At 42.7% G+C, this 20948-nt stretch overlaps 1 protein-coding gene across 2 annotated transcripts in view; it reads right to left on the bottom strand.

The window, feature by feature from the left end:
- Positions 1–20948, bottom strand: part of ADAMTS17 (ADAM metallopeptidase with thrombospondin type 1 motif 17) — a 184805-nt gene that overhangs the window by 123108 nt on the left and 40749 nt on the right. For both annotated transcript variants that reach the window (XM_082198330.1, XM_082198331.1), the window contains exon 7: positions 17665–17708. In XM_082198330.1, the coding sequence (XP_082054456.1) occupies positions 17665–17708 (44 nt within the window). The remainder of the gene's footprint in view (positions 1–17664; positions 17709–20948) is intronic.

The raw sequence follows: 20948 nt of genomic DNA, 5'->3' as shown, positions 1-20948 counted from the left end.
CAAGATTTCTTTTCTCATCCTGAAGCAAAGTTCTTATCCCAAGGTACTATTTCTGGGTTAGCGGAGTCTGTAACCTGAAGTGTCTGTAACCCAAGGTACCACTGAAAATGGCTAAGTTAGGATCATTAATGGGTCTACTCAGAGTAAACCTTAGCTGAAAACCAACCAGCCACTGAACCTGGTATTCATGTCCATCAATTTCAATAGATCTACTCTGAGTAGGACTAACAACCCATTGTATTTTTTAAATTGTAGTAAACCGCCCCAGAACTTCATGGAGAATGGCAGGTAAGAAATCTATTATTTTTTTAAAAAAAAACCAACCCAAATAATAACAATAATGGTAAAGTTTCAGATAGCACAACATGAAGATTTGGACAAATGGCTTTGTTAGATTCATGCACTTGGTTTACAAAATCCAACAAGGAGATGAAGCTGTTTGGACCAAGGTGGTGATCAATTCTTTGACAGGAAAGAGCTATTATCCTCATGCTTGGAAGGCCCTGCCTGAATCCTTGCCTCCGTATTTTAAAGAAAGTCAGCATATGTATATATGTGCTTATCCTCATCAAACTGCCCCCTGCCAAGTCATAACAGAGGACCAGGGCAGAGTGAAAGCAAGATAAGCAGGAAAAGCCCTCATTCATTTTGACATCTGCTCTTTGTACAGCAGGACACTCATTATCCCATTAAAACAATCCCTCCTATTCCCTCTCCAGGCCCAAGAGCAAGTTAATAAACGCCACAGATCTGGCATGACACAGTGGCCCCTTCAATTATGGGATTAGCCAAAGCAGAGGAAGTAGAGCATCATCTTAATGTTTACTCAGCTTTGATGTGCTGGTGTCCACATTCCAAAACAATCCCACCCTCTGACAACCCTAGGGAGTATAGGAGGTGTAGGCTGCTTCTGCTTGCTTAGAAATCAAGTAGAAACGAAAATGCATTTCCCTGCTCAACATTTCAGTTACTGTTAAATATTTTGAGGGCTGATCAGGAAGATCCTTAACCAAGGCTCAGGCACTGCAATTAGGAAGCTGATGCCTAGAGTGAAAAGGCCAAAGTTCAGATTATTTATCCATGGTAGGGTAAAGAAAAAGGTAAAGGACCCCTGGATGGTTAAGTCCAGTCAAAGGCGACTATGGGGTGTGGCGCTCATCTCGCTTTTCAGGCCGAAAATCGCTTATAGAATGTTTTTTTAAAAATATAACTGCTTTTAGAAGTTTAAAATTGTAGTTGCTTTAGGAATGTTTTAAACTGTTTTAGAATGTTTTTGCTTCGTTTTTGTTTTTAAATTATAGATCTGTTTGTCACCCTGGGCTCCTTGAGCGGGGAGGATGTAAATTCAATAAATAAAAAATAAATAAAACTGCCCCCAGCTAAAAATGTACCAAGGACAACTGCTCTGCAAACTTTGCAGAGTTTCGAAAGTAAGCTTCTCAGTCAGTACAGTGGTGCCTCGCAAGACGAAATTAATCCGTTCCGCAAGTCTCTTCGTCTTGCATTTTTTTTCGTCTTGCAAAGCACGGCTATTAGCGGCTTAGCAGCTTAACGGCTATTAACGGCTTAGCGAGTTTAAGAAAAAGGAAACAAACTCGCAAGAACTCGCAAGACGTTTCGTCTTGCGAAGCAAGCCCATAGGGAAATTTGTCTTGCGAAGCAACTCAAAAAACAGAAAACCCTTTCGTCTAGCGAGTTTTTCGTCTTGCGAGGCATTTGTCTTGCGGGGCACCACTGTATTTTAAGATGAACTCAGAGACTTCCTTCTTTTCCAGTTTGCCCAAACCATCTGTATCAATAAAGTATTTTGGATGGAGACAAGGAGGCAGTGCAAAAAGAAGGGAGAAGGGAAAGATGATGGGACTAAACACGAGTCTTAAGCAAGACTTCTGAGCAAGAGAGTATCATGGAATTCATCATAAAGAATCACTGGTGCTTCGAAGCCCACAGCATTCAAACACAGAGGCTGATGCAGACAGGAGCAGGGGGGGAGGGGAACACCTGGCAGCTGGCAACAGAGTTTATCTGTCTCCTGAACCTCCCACTCTGTAGGTATTTTATTAATTTGAGAACTGCTTGGGCTAAAGGGCTCCTCTCCTATATCTCTTTGCTTGTGGTCCTGTGACAAGCGACTGGGAACTGCTGCTTTTTTGCTGCTGATTTTCTCCTCTCCTTATTTTTTATGCTGCTGCTGTTAATGAGAATCTGTGTTTTGTTATATGTTATATGTTTAGTATTAGAGTTTCATTCATATAATTGTTTTGATTTGTATGTTGCACAGATAAAACACATAGTGACAAGGGTTGCATTTTGTAAACTACCCTGCGGTTTTCTGACGAAGGGGTGTATATAAATTTAATGAAGAAGAAAAAGCAGAAGTTAGGAGCACAGGAAGCATTAATATTGCTATCAACTTTCATAGCAATATGGCAGCACAAATATATAACAGAAGATAAATTTAAAAACGAAATGGACACCCATGGCAGAGAATTCTTCATCCAGCTGTGGGAAAGGTATTCAGAAGAAAAAAATATATTCAGTTGTTTCTGGAAAGTGTAGACAGTAGGGGCCTGTCGTATCTTGACAGGAATGCTGTTCCACAGAACAGGGGCAACCACACTGAAAGCCCTTGTACTAGTCCATTTAGCTCAGAATTAGATAGATAGATAGATAGATAGATAGATAGATAGATAGATAGATAGATATAGACAGATGATAGACAGATAAAAACTTTATTTGCATTAGCCACTTGCCATAGCAATAAGATAAAATATACTGGAGGTAGGTAAAGGTAAAGGTAAAGGACCCCTGGATGGTTAAGTCCAGTCAAAGGTGACTATGGGGTTGCAGTGCTCATCTCACTTCAGGCCGACGGAGCTGGTGTTTGCCAACAGACAGCTTTCTGGGTCATGTGACCAGTATGACTAAACCACTTCTGGCACAACAGAACACTGTGACGAAAACCAGAGCACACGGAAATGCCATTTACCTTCTCGCCACAGCGCTTCCTATTTATCTACTTGCACTGGTGTGCTTTCGAACTGCTAGGTTGGCAGAAGCTGGGAGACAGCAATAGGAGCTCACCCCTTCGCACGGATTCGAATCGCTAACCTTCTGATCAGCAAGCCCAAGAGACTCAGTGGTTTAGATCACAACGCCACCCACTCCCCTGGGGAACAGAGCTAAATAGTTAGCTATACAGAATATGTTGTGGAGGTTTATATCAATGCAAATGACAGAATTGATACATGATCCTTTAGCCACAGATAAAACATGTGAACCAATAGGCTTTCTTTTTATTTTTTAAAAAAAGCTGAGCATTGTTAGAAAGTTAAATAGATCTTATTTTAATTGCCACTGCTTAAAAATTAGCAGTTTTTGCTGTTGCCTGGTTATATTTATTTGCCCCAAAAAAATGACACAGTAGCGATGGTTGAGCGGCCTGGTATAGATAGTAGTAGAGGGGTAATAACCTCACTCCTCAAATCTTTATAAAGAGCACAATCTAGCAGTACATGAGCTACTGATTCAATACTGTCATCTCCACATGGACATAAATAGTTTTCTAGCAGAATTTTTTGAAATCGACCCTCAAGTACGGCTGAAGGCAGTATGTTCAGTCTTGCATAAGTGAAAGCACATCTGTATCTTAGAACTGTTAACTTTTGCAAGTATGGTGCCAATGTGTCAAGAAGACTGGGTGAAAAATAATCATACCATGGACTAAATTACTTTATGGAGGGAAAATTATTCTGTCGTTCAATGTCATATAGGTGCTGTCTAATTACATTCTTTGCTTTGCTGAAGCCCAATGTTAATAACTGTTTTGGTGATAAGCCAGAGGAATAAAGCTTTTGGATGCACTCTTAGTCACACTTAGTCACTCAGGCACTTTCATGACGGTCTCTCAATACTAGGGTTAATAGACCGGTGGGGGTTAAATTCAGCCAAAACCAATAATTGAATGTCCTATGCCAAATCTGTAATTCAACAGAAGGAAGATTAGCCTCCAAGAGCAGTGAAGCATTTGGAACACAGGATGGGACGGAGAAAAATTGCCTTAGGAACTTGGACTGAACAGCTTCTGTGAGTCCAAGGTGAGCACCTGTACAAATCAGCTCAGAATTAGATAATTGACTGGCAGCAAGATTTCAGGAAAGGATTTCAGGAAAGGGTCTTTCCAAGTCCTGCCTTTAGCTGTAGGGAAAGCAGAACTGAGCCTGATCGCCCCAACAGCATCATGAGGACAAAAAGTCACAAATGAACAACAAAATTGACGACTGGAGGGCCCCTTCACAGAATTCCAGTAGTAAGAGTTTCCCAGAGAGATGAAAAAAAGTACTAAACCAATTTAAATATAGACCGTGTGGAAATGCATGGAATAAACTTTAGTCGAGTTGAGGAATGTCTTATCAGCTTTCCTTGCATTTTCAGAGTCCTAAGGGTATAAGTAAAATGAAGGAGCCATGCTCCTCTCAGAAGTAGTCCTTTATTTTTAGAAAGGTTACAAGCATCCAGACACTGAGCTGGCAAGACACAACTTGTTTCTGTGCTACTTGGGTCAAGGCCAAGTTGGACCGTCTCAATGGAACGATTCTGAAGGTCTGAACTCTGAACTGATGCTGCTGCATATAGCGTAGGGATGTTTCCCAATTTAGACACCTTGCATCTTCACTCACAGGGCCAACTTTTCCACTGGCTTCACCTCCTCACACTTCTACATGCTGATAATTCCAATAGTCAATTGTTTTGGGTGGCGTGCACAGGGAGTTTTATCTTATTTTATACTGAGCACTGACATATCTCTACAGTCCTATCTGATTTGGAAAGAAAGAGCCGGCCAAGGCCTTGACCTCACTAACACTCCCTTTCAAAAAGCTTCTAACGTGGGTCGGTAAATACATTAGACAGCTTTTAAAAAGACATGGCAGTACAAAAAGGACTATGTAAATGAAAGCTCTAAATTACATTTTGGCTTCAACACAGAGACCACAGAAGAATGAGTAGGAGAACAATGTTAGCTTGCTTATCTTGGGGATCTGCAACTCAACGATCTTAACAGGCTTTAGAGACAAATGAGTTGCATTGTGTCGGCTTGCCTTCTATTTGCAAAGCCGTACGCTGAATCCATTTTTCCCAGAAGGGAGTTTTTGACATGCTGTATTGAATAATATATTATGATTATATTGACTTTATGGGTCTGGAGGCTGATGGCAGGGATAGGAGATGTTTAAAGATTAAAATATAGCTTCTTTTCACATGCAATTTATCATAAAAATTGCTTTGCTGAATCAAACAGATGTCCTTGTTATTTGTCCCAATAATTTTGGGTTAAGCTAGAGATGTACATGGTGGGGCGATCACCTGCTTGCCTGTGGGGCTCCCTGAAACCTGAGAGAGGGGGTGGAGGCAGTTGAGGCATAGCTAGCCACTCGGGCACCAGGAGACCACGTGCACCCTGTGCCCGGGGACAGAGCGCACTTTGTGGAGCATCCAAAGAGTCTGGCTGCCGCCTCCCCCTCAGCTGTGGGGCGGCTGAGGGGAAGTGGCAGGCAGACGCAAGCCCCACACTGCCGTTTCAGGCAGTGCAGAGCCTGCAAGCACCCAAGATACCACATCACTCCCAGGAGAGACACATGGCTCAGGCGCGCTGCAGGCCCAACCACAAGTGCTGTGTGGTGCCCAGTGCCACAACCCCCCCTCCCAGCTACGCCTTTGTGAGAGAGAGGGGTGGGTGGGAACTGTCCTATGATCTTCAGAATACAATGAATACAGTGCTGGTGCAGTCTTCATTATTCTTGTCCCTGTACAAGATGGGGATTTTCGTCAATTGCTGCCCTTGAGTCCAACTGCAGAAGCAGGATGAAAGCTGAACCTCAGGCTAAAGCTGACAAACATTACACCAATTTTACAGAAATTTGCTCACAAAAACAGGCATCTCCTTCATGTTAGAAAATTGTGGTTGTTAAAATATGTGCTGTGTGCCAGTTTTGCGTTGCAGAACAGAGGAAGTTTAAGAGTTCCATCAGTTGTTCCACTCTAGCAAATTTGAAGTGGTCCCCAAAAAGAGTTTGAGAACTGTTTCTTTTGGAGAATTTGGTAGACTTTCTTTAAAAGAGACCAAATCAGCATAAAAGTTAAACTCTCAAAAATAAAGTGCTTGCACTAGAAGGAAGTAAGGGGTTGCATCCAACTATGTTTCTACTCAGAGTAGCCCCACTGCAATTAATGGACCCAAAACACACATTTCTATAAACGACACTAATAATAATAATAATAATAATAATAATAATAATAATAATAATAATAAATTTTATTTATATCCCGCCCTCCCCAGCCAAAGCCGGGCTCAGGGCGGCTAACAATCAAATAATCAGTCAAATAATCACACAATCTAAAAATATTTCATTATAAAATTAATTAAATCAAATTGATGGCAACCAATTATGCAGAATTATGTGCAGGTTGCCAGAGGAGGGAGTCAGGCTGCGCCCTGACCAAAGGCCTGGCGGAACAACTCTGTCTTGCAGGCCCTGCGGAAAGATGTCAGGTCCCGCAGGGCCCTAGTCTCTTTTGACAGAGCGTTCCACCAGATTGGAGCTGCAGCCGAGAAGGCCCTAAGTAGAATGAATATTGGATATGACCCAGTAAACCTGGGAAGTCAAATGTAAGAATATGATAGCTAAATACTAAGAAAACACAAGAATCGCCGTGCTTCCTAGAAGCAAGCCACAGCACATTCTGGCCCTGAAGCGTTTACTCTGAATTCAGACATCCTCCCCCACCCCAGCCCCCAAGGGAAGCGAAGCTTCAGTCACATTCACTGAGGCGTTGCATGCAATTATTGCCAATGGATATCTCCTATCATGTCAGCATACTGTGAGGTAACAATATATTTTTTTCATTCATACAGACTCCAACTGCTTCCCCCCACTTTGTTTTTTGCTTCACCTAAGGTTTCGTTTCGGTTTTTATCATTTCCCCTCCATCCCCAGACCTGCTGCATCATTGCTTGTGCATAAAAAGAAACAAAAAGGTAAGATACAATTTCTGCCACTCCACTAGTAACAGCCTTTTTCTGGGAGCTTAAGGGGCATCCATGCACAACCAATGGGATGGTTAACACATCCTGTTGTAGATCAGGTGCTGATACTAGGGATGCCACTTTTGGTTACTCTCTCTTTCTCATTTTCCTAGTCTGTAAGTTCAGTTCTCTGCATTTCCAAATCAGTTTACAAGTCATCACGAACATATGTCAGCATTTTAATGCAAATTTATCCAAATGTATATTTTTTAAATCCAATTTCTGCAATATACACATTTTTGCAAGCAATTCCCCCCCCCAATATAATGCACTCTAATACATTATCTTAACTATTATATACATTATGCACACTGTCATATTTTTGTACTGACTTAGAGAACTGCATTGCAGAGTTCACAGAAGTGCACGCTTTGAAGGATAGCTGCATTTCAGTTTGTGCATTGTTTTGGGAAGTGGAAATTGGGTAGGTTCACAGTGAAATGCAAACCAAAGCAACTCCCCCCTCAGTCCTACTGATATCACCATCCAAATCAGTGCTCCGCCTCTGGGTTTTTCCCACTCTGTGAATTTCACTTCAAAAAACGAAATGGTGAAAATTCCTGCCATCTGATCTAAGGCTGAAACTGCTTTGTTTTCATGCTGGCAATGACCTCCAATTTTTCGGTGCTGGTTGTAAACACACTGTGTTTGTTTGTTTGTTTGTTTGTTTATTAAAATAGTTTTTTATCCTGTCGTTCTATTAAAAATGTTCAAGGAAGATAAAAGCAATGTTTCCACCCTACCAGAAGTGGTTGGGTGGTGGTGGGGGCACTGCTTACGTGATCTCCTGTCACCACTACCACTGTGGCGTATTAGGAAGATGAGGAGCAAGGAACCAACAAGTTTTGTGCAATTGGCTCTGGCAGTGTGTTGGCACTGCCCTGATCTCACTGGGAGATCAGGTAAGCGGCATCACCCCACCCTCTAGCTGCTACTGCAACCTGCCAATGCCACCCCCTGGTGTTTGCATGTTTGACCAAGATCTGAAGGGGAAGCTGGCTGTACTTGCACAAACTCCTCCATGCAACTTACGCAATGGCAATTTGTTCTCTGTTCAAACCTTTGCTGAATGTGCAGAGATGGTCATACATACACAACGGCAGGGATAGGGCAGCAGTGTGGTCCCACTCTTTCTTATAATTCCTTTATGATGCTAACTCAGTCATTCATTCATTCTTATGAGGATAACACACAAACATGACTTAATAGCTTCATTTCATTTCCTCTTCCTTGCCCTCGCTAATTGGCCACCACTGACGTTTAATTCTATTGGCTGTGGCACCCCATATGAGTCTGTTCACAAGCACCCATAATCTCACATTAGATAAGAGATGGGGAGAAATTCAATTCGGTTAGAATTTTAATGTGAATCTACCTGATTAAAGGGACGTGGGTGGCGCCGTGGTCTAAACCATAGAGCCTAGGGCTTGCTGATCAGAAGGTCCGCAGTTCGAATCCCCGTGACAGAATGAGCTCCCGTTGCTTGGTCCCAGCTCCTGCCAACCTAGCAGTTCGAAAGCACGTCAAAGTGCAAGTAGATAAATAGGTACTGCTCTGGCGGGAAGGTAAACAACATTTCTGTGCGCTGCTCTGGTTCGCCACACGACCCAGAAGCTGTCTGCGGAGCGAGATGAGCACCGCAACCCCAGAGTCGTCCGCGACTGGACCTAATGGTCAGGGGTACCTTTACCTTACCTGATTAAAACAGTATACAAATCAAACAGCAGCTGTTCTTTGCACTCCCCAAGATGCAAGTGTATGGAGGTCCTGGGCTGCCCAAACAACAAGACCCCCCTCTCAGCCTCGCTGATGTGGTCTAAAGGAAAGCAGAACAATACGCTTGGCACCAGTTTGGCTGCAGAAGTTGCTGGAAGAAGGTGTACAAGGCACCATCCAACTGTCATAGGGACCCCACGCCAGATTTGTGTAGGGTTTACTCATTAGCCTTTTCTTCTCTCAAAGATGTCCCACAAAACAAAGGAGGTTTAGGATCAGAGTTTTCCTTCTCCTAGATGGGGTACCTTCCCAGGTTGATGAGTCCCATCTGCCCTCCACTTCGCTCTATAGCATGAGGTGAAAATGCCTTCTTGACCATTGGGCCCACTATTGGTCTTGTCTGCTCAATCTGCTTGAGCTTGTCTTCACATGCAGGCAAAGTCCCTAACTCACCGAGGGTTTGAGACTCATTGGCTACCCTCGCCTGGTTTAGCTGGCCAGTCAAAGCTGTTCTCAGGGTGTGGCCGCTGTCGCATGCTGACAGCTTCTAGAAACCACAGGTGAGAGCAGAGTACAGGCTGGAGACCAAAGGGGGATAAACTACCCTAGAAGGAACATGGCATGTCCCCCACCAGAGGTACTACCCGATCCCTAACACCCCATATACCCTAGAGAAACAGTATAATGCTGAGTAAAATTATTTCCGCAACACCCACCCCCCCCCCCAGGAATCTATTCAGTTGCATAGAATGGGCTACTTTCAAACTGAATATCAAAAGTGGAAAATATTTGCCACAGCCACAGCTTAAACAGCAACAATTTTGCACTGACTTTGCTTAATGGTCCCTGTTACTGAGGAACCGAATATGAAATGCCATGTGATGGGATGCCTAACATTTCCCAACAAATCCTCTGGATTAAAAGCAACATAAACAGCTTCCAGGCATAAATGTGTGTGTGCGCGCACACAATTATGCTGAATGTGTATTGCTTCCAATCTGATCATACCAGCTGTCACAATCATTTTACACCGGCTAAACCTTGGAAAGTTTTGCATTCCCTATTACAGCAACACAGAGAGACCCAAATATCCTAAAAATATGTATGCCAACTCTGCTAATCGGAATGTGTTCTTTCTGAATAAAATTGGCCCCTACCAATTATCCAACTAAATCTTGCTGTCCAAGTAAAAACACAACTGATGAACAATCCCAGTAGAGCCTTCAACACCTTCATGCTCTCTTGCGACACTCAGAAAAAAATGCAACAATTCTAACACTGCTTCCTCATAAGTAATTGGAACATTATATTTCATTACTACTCACATGACATACAAAAGGGGTCAAAGACCTGCACTATTAATAAAGGTACACAGTTATTTAATAAAGTTCTAGGCTCTTGCCAGGGGCACAGGGCATCCCAAAACAGATATTTCAGACCGAAGAGACTGTTCAGAGCTCTAAGACACCAGCAAAATAGATACACAGAACCAATGTTTTCAACCAGTAAGCCACAGAACTCAAATACCAGCACCAGAACCTAAATCCGAACTAAACAAATGCTAAAAGACTGTCGCTGATGGCTGAAATGGCATGGAAGGGGAAACTGTGTTATCTTCGCAAGTGGCTTGCACAGCTTTACTGTTTGCATGCAAAATGTAAACTCCAAGAACACTGTCACAAGAAGTTGAGTACTAGTCCATGACCACTGTAGGTGGCAAATGGATACATCTGGAAAGACTCCTGGAGATATCCTAAGGAAGTGGCAAAAGGCCAATCGTCAGCAAGAATCTGAGCATGGATTTATCTCAATGTCGAGATTAGTTGGGATTTGCATTTTCTCAGCAGTGAAGTTGCTGAGTTTTTTAATGTTCGCACTCTGAACTACTGAATTTCACTTATTAGCTTAAGCTCTTTGAAAATGAGGCAGCGTGTGCATTTTTAAAATAAACTGCAGAATAACAGCAAAACCTATAATACAGTCTAAGCTAAGGTAATGCCTGACGGCTATGCATGTTTATTTGGAAATGTGTTTCATTGTGTTTAATGGTTAGGGACACAGGTGGCGCTGTGGGTTAAACCACAGAGCCTAGGACTTGCCGATCAGAAGGTCAGCGGTTCGAATCCTGGCAACGGGGTGAGCTCCCGTTGCTCGGTCCCTGCTCCTGCCAACCCAGCAGTTCGAAAGCACGTCAAAGTGCAAGTAGATAAATAGGTACCGCTCCAGCGGGAAGGTAAACGGCGTTTCCGTGCACTGCTCTGGTTCGCTAGAAGCGGCTTAGTCATGCTGGCCACATGACCCGGAAGCTGTACCCCAGCTCTCTCAGCCAATAAAGCAAGATGAGCGCCGCAACCCCAGAGTCAGCCACGACTGGACCTAATGGTCAGGGGTCCCTTTACCTTTACTTTTTACTCCCAGATAAGTGTGCATAGGGTTCAAGCTATACAGTCCAATCGTATGCATGTTTACACTTAGAAGTCTGCAAAGTGCTGATGGGAATGTGGGGTCTGAAAACAGGGCTTCCAGCAGCCAGTCTCCAATGCCTTATGTCCAGTGCTGCTCATAAAAAGTTCTGTGAGTCAAGGGAGCCCTCTAGACTTCAGCACCAGCCTGGATTCTGAAAGCTGACCCCACAAGCCAGTCAGGATCTATCTGTACCATAAAGCCTAGCACCTCAGTTGGACCCACTCATATTTAGAACAAACTCACCTCTTTCTTTGCCTCATCCCACTTGTTTGTATGCCTAGTCTGGAATCTGATCATTGGCCCATCTTAAACTTGGCTATGTTCAGACAGTCCCAGTGATTTCGAATAAGTGTGAGGACCACAGCTGTGCAAGCCAATGTCAAGTGTGTTTACTCAGAAGTAAATCCCACTGTATTCAGTGGGCTTCATTTGCCAGTAAATGTACATGGAATTAGAGTTTTAAAAAGCTAACTGTAAGAAAGAAATATTTGCATTTTGGCCATGAAGTGCTCTTTGGGTCTCCAATAAGTGTTTACAAAACCTTCCCCCCCCCGCCCCCCGTTGCAATACACTCCAGTTCTCACTGGACCTTATTTTAAAGCTTTGGCAACACCCAAAAGTGATAAACTCCAGGAGTTGCAATTCTCTCCATGGAACATCCCGCCTCCAGTTCTAACACGCTTAAGCTATTCCGTCCACATCTGCCTCCAAACAGACCTCATGCCTCACACACCCAGTAGCTGGGAAGGATTCCAAAAAGCCTTTGTTGACATTTGTTTGGCTGAAGTTTCTTAGCTGGACATCAGTTCGGCTTGTGTCTTCAGCCAGTCCAACTGCATATACGATTGCCTGCTTTCTGAGATACGTAAAGGATGTGCTTTAAATTACAATGAAATTGGAATTAGGTTGCTTTTGGTAGACAATATTCTGCACGCTGATACTGAGGCCCAAAACGGCTAAAAATGTTTATTTCAAAGATTCTAGCAAAGTGAACAGGGTGGAGCAAAACCAAAATTACCTCTCCCAGTTAAGGACAGCAATTAGATTTACTATACCAGTATACAATCATGTAGAAAACTTTGGCAGTTTTGAATGGGTAACTGCAAAGGGAGGGCATCTTTAACTGCAGCTGGAATGACACACACATTGAGGTAAGATATGAACCATATATAGCACACAATAAAACTCGGGCTGAGCCGAAAATTCTCAAATGAGTACTTTTGGTGGAAAATTGGAAGAGGTGAAGGATGAGCCAGGCACTACTTCATTGATTTGGGGGAGGGGCTGGTCAAAACATTTAGTGATGGCAGTGGAAGTACTCTCACCAGCTGCCTCCTGGCAGTCATCATTGCTCCCTGCCCCCTCAATGTCTTGAATGTTCTGTTGTTCTCAGGTTCTGCTTGAGGGCTGTGAGGTACCCTGTGAGGTACGTTTGGCTGAGAGTAAGTGCATGGCCAGAGGTCACCCAGTGAGCTCCAAGGCTAAGTCAGAATCTTGGTCTCCTAGATCTCAGACCAACACTCTAATCACTGCATCTCACTGACAGTTCTGCCCTCATTCCTGGTCACCCACCCATCTTTTCATTGCACAGCAAGTCTAACTTACTGTCCTTCTGTGAGCTGAGAATGAATTTTATGGGGATTTCTCATAACTGGCCAAGAGAACCTCATTTGGGTTGTTTTGTTTTGTTTTTGTATACTCCACATCAGAAAAATTCTAAGCTTGGTCATGTCAGTTTCACATGTCTTCATTCATACATGTGTCAGTTCTAAGCTGTCCATTCTGCCATTCATCTGTCATTTTTTTAAAAAAATCCATATCAACGCTTACATTTAAAATACATGTTTTTAAATGCATTTAAAATAATTGCATCACACAAAATACATGTTTAAAAACATATTTAATCTCAGCAAAGGTTTTCTATTGTATTTAATCTCCGAGTATGTACCTTAAAGTTTGGTAAGGACTTTATAAAATCTGGGCAGCAGTTATGTTCCAATCTGTGTATTAGTCCAGGAGATATGAATCAGGGCAGTTTGCTTAAAAAAGTAGATGGTATGAAATTCTCCTTCATGGGGGAAGAGCCATAGCTCAGTGGCAGAGCATCCGCTTTGAATGTAGAAGGTCCCAGGTTCAATCCCCCAGCTCTCCAGGTATCATCAGGTAAGGCTGGGAGAGACCCCTATCCGAAGCTCTGAAGAGATGCTGCCAACCAGTGCGGACAATACTGAGCTCAATGGACCATTGTCTGATTTGATATAAGGCAATTTCCTATGTTCCTATCCCAGGATGGGGAGGCATTTTAATTGGACTTGTTGGCTTCAAAATCAGTAACGACTAACAGGTATGCAAGCAGAGAGGGAATAGGTGACTCAGCTACGTTAGTAAAGAAAAGGTGTTTTATGTGCATTATAACACTGTGACACCAGAGGGTGCTGTGGAGTCCCGTCTTTCACCAATGTGATTTCCCATTATGAAGTTTACAGCGCGTTTTCCTGAACTGCTTTTTTTATGTGCCTAGATCCAGCCTAGGATAAAGTGTCTAACTGGCCCATGGTGCCCCCTGCCGCCGCCCACTCTTACCGTCGACCAGCCCATCCTCAGATAAGTTTGCCAACCACTGCTCTGAATGATGCTGACCAACATCCAGCAGCCTCTCTTGACTTGCCTTCAATGCAAGTGGCTAAAGAAAGTCACAGAGGTAATTTTCAGATCCAGCGTCTGGTGACGTCACTCAAATGGGGAGGGGCAGGAACTTCTCCCAGCTTTATCCTCAAGTTAGGGATGCCCCCAGGAAATAGCTAAGCTAAGGTCATCCAATTGCAGATAGTTGCTATTACAAAAAAAAAGTCGTGACTCTTTAAACTCAATTCATGTCTCACATTTTCAATCTGGGCTGCAAGAGCAAAGGAGATTGCCCTAAAACCTGCAAAGGGTTACAAACATGCTGGCCTACAAAACAAGGTTAGACTCTGACAAGCTATGCAAAGCTCGTCCAGTCTCCTTCCACAGGATATTAAGAGCGAGACGCTGAACTCTCACTGTTTGGCTCGCTCAAAGGCAGCGTGGCTGGAACAGAGATTTCAGCAGGAAACAGGAGAACTGATTCAAGTCACAACACGAGAGATATGGCTGAGGGCTGACGGCTGCAGCCCACAGACTGTTTAACTAGCTTCTGTCAACAGGGAACCCTGAACGGCATAAAAGCAAGGCCGCCTGCATTTCAGTACTGGTGGGGGGTGGGGGCGAGGCTGTGGGTACTTTGCAGTTACGCTGCTTACAATGCTATTGCTAGAAATTTGCATGCCTTTTCCATTAAATCCTCCTTTCTCTTTTTTCAAATAAAGAAAGAATTCAGCTGTCCTTTGGGGCCAGGTAACCAATTGAGCAAATACATTAAGTGCCAGCAGACTCTTTCCAACACAAATGTGGTTGTTCTGATTCTTGGAGCAGCCAGCACAGTCTTATCCCGCATATACATACCTACATATTTTTTCCCCATTTTTGAGCTTGGTTGAGTCATTATGTAACCTTCAAAGCTACCTTGGCAGTTGAATTCCATTCCCTGAGCAATCCATTCCAGCAAGCACACCCTGCCAAAATACAAATGCAAGCCGCCTGGTGCCATTTTTTCTCTCCAGCAAGCACAGCTTCCAAGAAAATATTTCGGTTTGTGCAGAATCTGGATCATTAGATATATCTGGCTTAATACAAGTTGAATGGAGAATACACAGAAACACTGGCCACTGTGCATAGCCATCATTTTTAAATTAATTAATTTATGTTATTTGTGTGCCGACACTTAACATAAAAGTTCTCTGGGCAGCCGAAGAGGGAATTGTGCTCATTAGGAACATAAGAAGATGCCTTATACTGACATCAGACCAAATTGTTTAGCTTCAGAAAGGCTAACTTTCAACCACAGTTACTGAAGCTGGATAGTTTAAGCTAACCATGGTTAAAACTAATAATACGTGCAGATACAGGCAACACAGCAAGCTTTGGTTAGTCAAAAGTGGAAGTTTCCAAATTCCTCCCCTTTATGACTCTACTAAAATCTGCAAACACAAACTGAGTATTTGATAAAGTCTATAGTTATAATCCTAAACACACTTTTTGGGGACATAAATCACAGTGAATTCAGAGAGACTTACTTCTGAGAAAATATGCTTAGTGCTATAATGTTAACAGAAAGCAGATATAGCAAGGAAATATTAAAGCTGAAAAAATATCTACTTCTCTGAAACATGGAATAAAGTCTTCACACAAAATACACATTTCTAAGGACTGGAGTTTTGCTCCTACCCAACTAAACTGAACTATGTAAGTTATACTATAAATACGCTATACTCAACTATGAGTCCTCAACTATCACATTTTATTATTTAAAACATTTCTATTTTACCTTTCTAGAAGCCCCAAGGCAGCTTACAAGCAAGAAAAAAAAGTCAATGAAACTACAAAAGCCAACATAATTACGTAAAAGGTGCAAAATAACCCAAGTAGATACAGGTTAACCAACTTGCCTTAGCCTTATCCTTGAATTTGTTCTCTATGTATATTATGTGCCCCATGTTTTTAGGTGCATTGGGATGAACAGGTCAGGTATGGCAAAGAAAATAAAGCATCAAACAGTGTACTACTTGTTACGAATGCTACACCTACTGAAATTCCTGCTTCTACACAAGTGTTAAAGGTGTAGGATAGGGACAGCCAACCTGGTGACAACCTCCAGATGTTGATGGATTCCCTTCATCCCGGCCACTGGCTATGCTACCTGTGACTGATCTGATTTGTAGTCCAACATCTGGAGAGCTCCACATTGGGTACCCCTGGTATAGGAGCTCTGCTCTCTTTTTCACCTTGCCATCCTACACTAAAGCTGCTTTAGCTGTCAATCACACACACACACACACACACACACACAGAGAGAGAGAGAGAGAGAGAGAGAGAAAATCTGGTATATACAGTTCTAGAAGCGGCATTAGGGATCTCTAACGCATTCAGCAATTCCTTAGTATATTTGGAGGAAGCTATGACATTTAAACAGAAAGAAAACTGATAGAGTCTTGTAGTGTAGATATACCCAAGCAGCATGATCCAGCCAAATTCCCATTGATATAAACAGGGAAGTTACTGTACAATCCTTGCCATGCAATCGTCTAAGAAAGGATGGATCCTGGAAATGTATTTAATTTTCCCGGTTTCAGTCTATCTACTGCACGTTACTATTTTCTACCACAAAAATCTATGCTAGGGGCCACTCTATCTGGCCCACAGAACATTCCCCAGGCCGCACACCCTTTTCTCCAGGATAAATCCCTTAAGAGTCCTTCTTTGTACTCTCCTTATATGTTTTAGCCTGGCTGCACTGCTTCCTTGAACTATGATAATACCTCTTGTTTGGCTGGACAGAAGACAGAGAGGGCTGTGTGAGCATGTGCAGAAACTCTTCTATTGTACAAAGGTAAAATTAGCATTTATTGCCCCACCCACCTTTGCTTCTAGCCCCACCCATCACTGGTATGTGCCTCTGTCCTGGAAGATTGTCCATAAGGGAATGTGGCCCTCAGACTGAAAAAATGCTCCCCCCTCCAGTCTATGGGACATAGATGATTATCAGGGTTTGGCTCTAGCAGTACATGATACTCTTATAGAACATTCCTTTTCCCTTAATTGACTTGCATTTTCATTCAAAGTACTCTGATTTATACCTTGTAAGCTTCAGTTTTAGGACATTCATTTCTTATTTACAATGAAGAATAGTTCAGTTTAGCAAGAGTTAACCCAGATGCTGATTGCCTTAGCAACTTCACTGTACAATTCTACAATTTCCAGTGTCACAATGTCAAACCAATTAAGCAACGATGAATTAATTGCCAGGTCTAGCACACAGTGTAGAAAAAGTTTAGGGAATAAATATGAATATGCAAATGTATTACGTACAGGCAACTCAACTTACGCTGGGGTTACTCTGCGTCAAAACACATTGGGTTCAATGGTGGGTGACATTGCCAAACTTTTTTTTGCCCACACGCCCACCCTCTGTCTTCTCCCTTTAATTTTTTTTAAATTTTTTTTGCCAAGCAGGTAAAGCTAAATGCGTACAAGTTAAATACCCCGTAAGTTGCAAGTTATCCATAATGTTTTATGTGCACTGGAATTAGTGACAGTGGTTTCTGAGCTTGATCAGAAAACTCCACATATAAAATAAAGGCAACATAGATAAGAACTGGGCAAACTGTGGCTCTCCAGATATTGTTGAACTACAACTCCCATCATTCCTTACCACTGGCCATGCTGACTGGAGCTGATGGGTGTTGGATTCCAACACCATCTTAAGTGCCTTGGTTTCACCAACCCTCATAAAAATGGAACGTAATCACTCAGTTACTTACCCACAGTGTCACAGGGCACATCCTTGTGGACACAAAAATCTGTCCTAAAAATAATAAATAGTAATTAAAAACACGAAAGGCTATAATGCACAACATATTCATTAAAATAAGCATATACATATAATAAAACCATTGAATCCAGTCTTGCACATTTAAATATGCACTAAACACAACGTGATTAGGCTTGGAAAAACTGCTCTATCGGAGCAAATAGAAAACCTTTCTATATTTAATTGTGGCAGCCGGGTGTGGGTGGCATTTTCAGGGGCATTCTCGGCAGCTGCAGTCTCCGATGTCACCCTCCCCACAGCAATTTGGTCTGAAATGCTCTCCCCCATGACCTAATTGCTGGGGCAGGAGAGAGTTAGTGTGCAGGTGCATGAGTGTATATAGACATCAGAAGAGCTCTGCTAGAACTGATCCTCTGTCAATCTGTTTAATCCCCATTAAATGTTGTCCAAGTTTGGTGTGTGCGTGCGCTTGAGTTTACAAGAAAATGCGGGATGTGTGTGCTGTATTTGAGCATGTTTGAGAATTTCAAACTATGAATGTAATGTTCTGAAGTTTTTGTACTTTTCCTTTAACTATTGTATGCTGTTTGTTTCATAAAATGGAATAAACTACTAATATGTTTATAAAGCATTATTATTAATATTTTACCCCACCCATCCGGCTGGGTTTTAAAAACAGTTGCTCCAGGGATCGAGACCAGAGGCATATCGGTGTGACATCCAGCTGGCACTATCCAAGGCCAGCTTTTGCTGCAAACTTGCAGAATCAATCCCTCCACCCCAATCTTGACCATACAGTTAAAATGTTTCCAGATCCATTCCTAGTGCACTAACTATGCTCTGCCCATCTTTACCCTTGGCGATTCAATGCATCATAACTAATATTTATTAAATGCACACTGTCAATCCATTGCTTTCATTTTTCTTTCCTCCCAAAGGCATCTCCAGGCTTCTCTTTCAGGAGAGTCATCAAAAAGGATTTAATTCAGGCTGAAGCAAAAGAAACTCTTAAGCTGCTACCAGTGAACCAAAGGAATCCAGGGCTGCTCTACTGCATCTAAATGCTTGAAATACAAGCCTTTCCACAAGGCGGCTGATGACATTCTGCTCTTGACCCAGCTGGCGCAAGCACCCTCACAGGAGTTCCCAGAGCCAGCTCGACAGAAGTTTATTTAAGGATTTATTATGTTATATAAACTGGTAAATCAAACAGATGCTTTTATTGTGAACTTTGAGTAAGTGGCGGGAGGCCACGGCTGGAAAAGCCTCTTCCCCTAAGGGGCTTGCTAGCTTAGCAAATAAAAACACGACATTTCTCCCTCTTGCACTCTGGTACCAAAATTATGACAATGGGAGCTGGTAGTTCCAGGCGATTCCCTGGATGCTCCCCTCTAAATGCCACTGCTCCACACTAGAAAACAGTGCAGCAAAATTAGCCACCTGTGATTGATTGACAGGACTGCAAAATCATCTTATCCCTCAACACCAAACGGTCCACTGGGGAGCTCTTAACGTGGCAGCAGGAAGGGGAACAGAGAAAGAAAATGTAGGCAGCTAGCTGCATATTTACATTATGCAGAATGGGGAGGTTGACTGAGGTGGTAGAATTATGAGCTGTGTCTACACTAATCTCCACTAGTAACCTACAAAACTGTGCCAAACCTTTCTCCCTAATGTTCTAGCTTTTTATAGAGGGGTGTTTTGTGTCTGCATGTGAAAGAGTGTGAGAGCATTACAAAAATGCATTTCCACATCTACAATCTTAACTTGATTCAGAGGCAAAATCCCTGGCCTATCTGTTGGCCATTGCTCATAACAACAAAGATTTGACTGTCAGTCCACCACTAGCCACATTCTGTGATGGAATAGCTCTGAGGCCATATATATGCACACAGCTGAATGTGGTGGTAAAGAGGCCTGTACCACTTCAGACAACAAGTGAAGGACACAATTTTTAAGGAAGCTGCCTACTGCATCAGATCCAGTAGCAGCCAGTGCAGAGGGAGGGGATAAGATACAGGGAGCTCAGTGTAGAGTGGTGTGGCAGAAAGGAAGGAAGGAAGGAAGGAAGGAAGGAAGGAAGGAAGGAAGGAGCACATCAAATAAAGGTTCTTTTTCAGCAATTAGCAGAGAATTACTGGCAAATCTCACCAGAACTGACATTTTGAGGTGAATTTAATTACTGCAGAAGAGAAACATCTGTGGACCTTCAAGGGCAGCAAAAGAAGAATTTCTGATAAGATTAGGGAAATATCTCAGGGTAGTTTCTGCACAGTCCTATGAAAACTTTTCCTTGGTCCTTCTCCTCAAGCACGCTACATCTTGTCATAAGGAAAATAATGTATCAGAAAATCATTTTAATTGTGCCCCCACCCTCTAGCTTCAGGAAAGCTTGCAGAAAGCAAAGTGCAAAGGTGAAATTATTATTATTAATACTGCCCTTCATCTAAACAAAATGCATAGTTAAACTATGGAACTCCCTTGTACAAGAGGCAGTGATGGCCACCAACGGCTTTAAAGGAGGATTAGACAAAATCATGGAAGATAAAGCTATCAGTGGCTGCTAGTGACTACTGTGTTGTACCTCCACTGTTAGAGGCTATATACCTCTGAAGACCAGCTGCTGGGAATCACAGTTGGGGAGAATTCCATTTTTGGACTTCCCAAAGGCATTCATGAGAACAGGATGCTGGAGTAGATTGTCTTGGCTTTTCTTATGTTACAGCATGCTATCAAGGTGGGGTGCAATCACATAAATAGGAATTTAAAATACAACTTCCCAGAGATAAGCTGTGTTTGGCTCCTCCATTGCTCAAACAAACATAGCCTGCCCTACAAAATCCAGAAAAAATGTTCCTTTTTAGAGGCTGACCCTTAAGAGCTTAGTTCTTATGCTAACTGTAGCAGCTGCAGCTGTTGAAAAACCAGCTCCTGCTTTCCCCTGGCTTAGCCCTTCCAAACTGGACACACTGGGGAGCATCCAGGGACATGTACATGCATTTTGAAAGCCAACGTTTAATGAAGAAGCTTGCAGCACCTAGCTGAAAATGCTAACTTTTGTGCCACAGAAACCAAAAAGAGTTGAGCCAAGAAATCTTCCAATTGACACACTGTCCTTTCCTATGAAGGGGAAAGTTCAAACAGGACAAAAAAACAAAAGCAAAAGGATATACAGGAAGGGAAAGGTTGTGGCAACACAGCGCTGGCTTATTTTGCAGGGTGGATGTGGTTTTGCTGAAGCCCTGCATTGGTATGGTGCCCAATTCTCTCACA

Source organism: Podarcis vaucheri, assembly GCF_965113315.1.
Source record: "Podarcis vaucheri genome assembly, chromosome: 14".
Lineage (NCBI taxonomy): Eukaryota > Metazoa > Chordata > Lepidosauria > Squamata > Lacertidae > Podarcis > Podarcis vaucheri.
The sequence above is the reverse complement of the archived record's forward strand: the minus strand, read 5'-3'. Positions and strand labels throughout refer to the sequence as shown.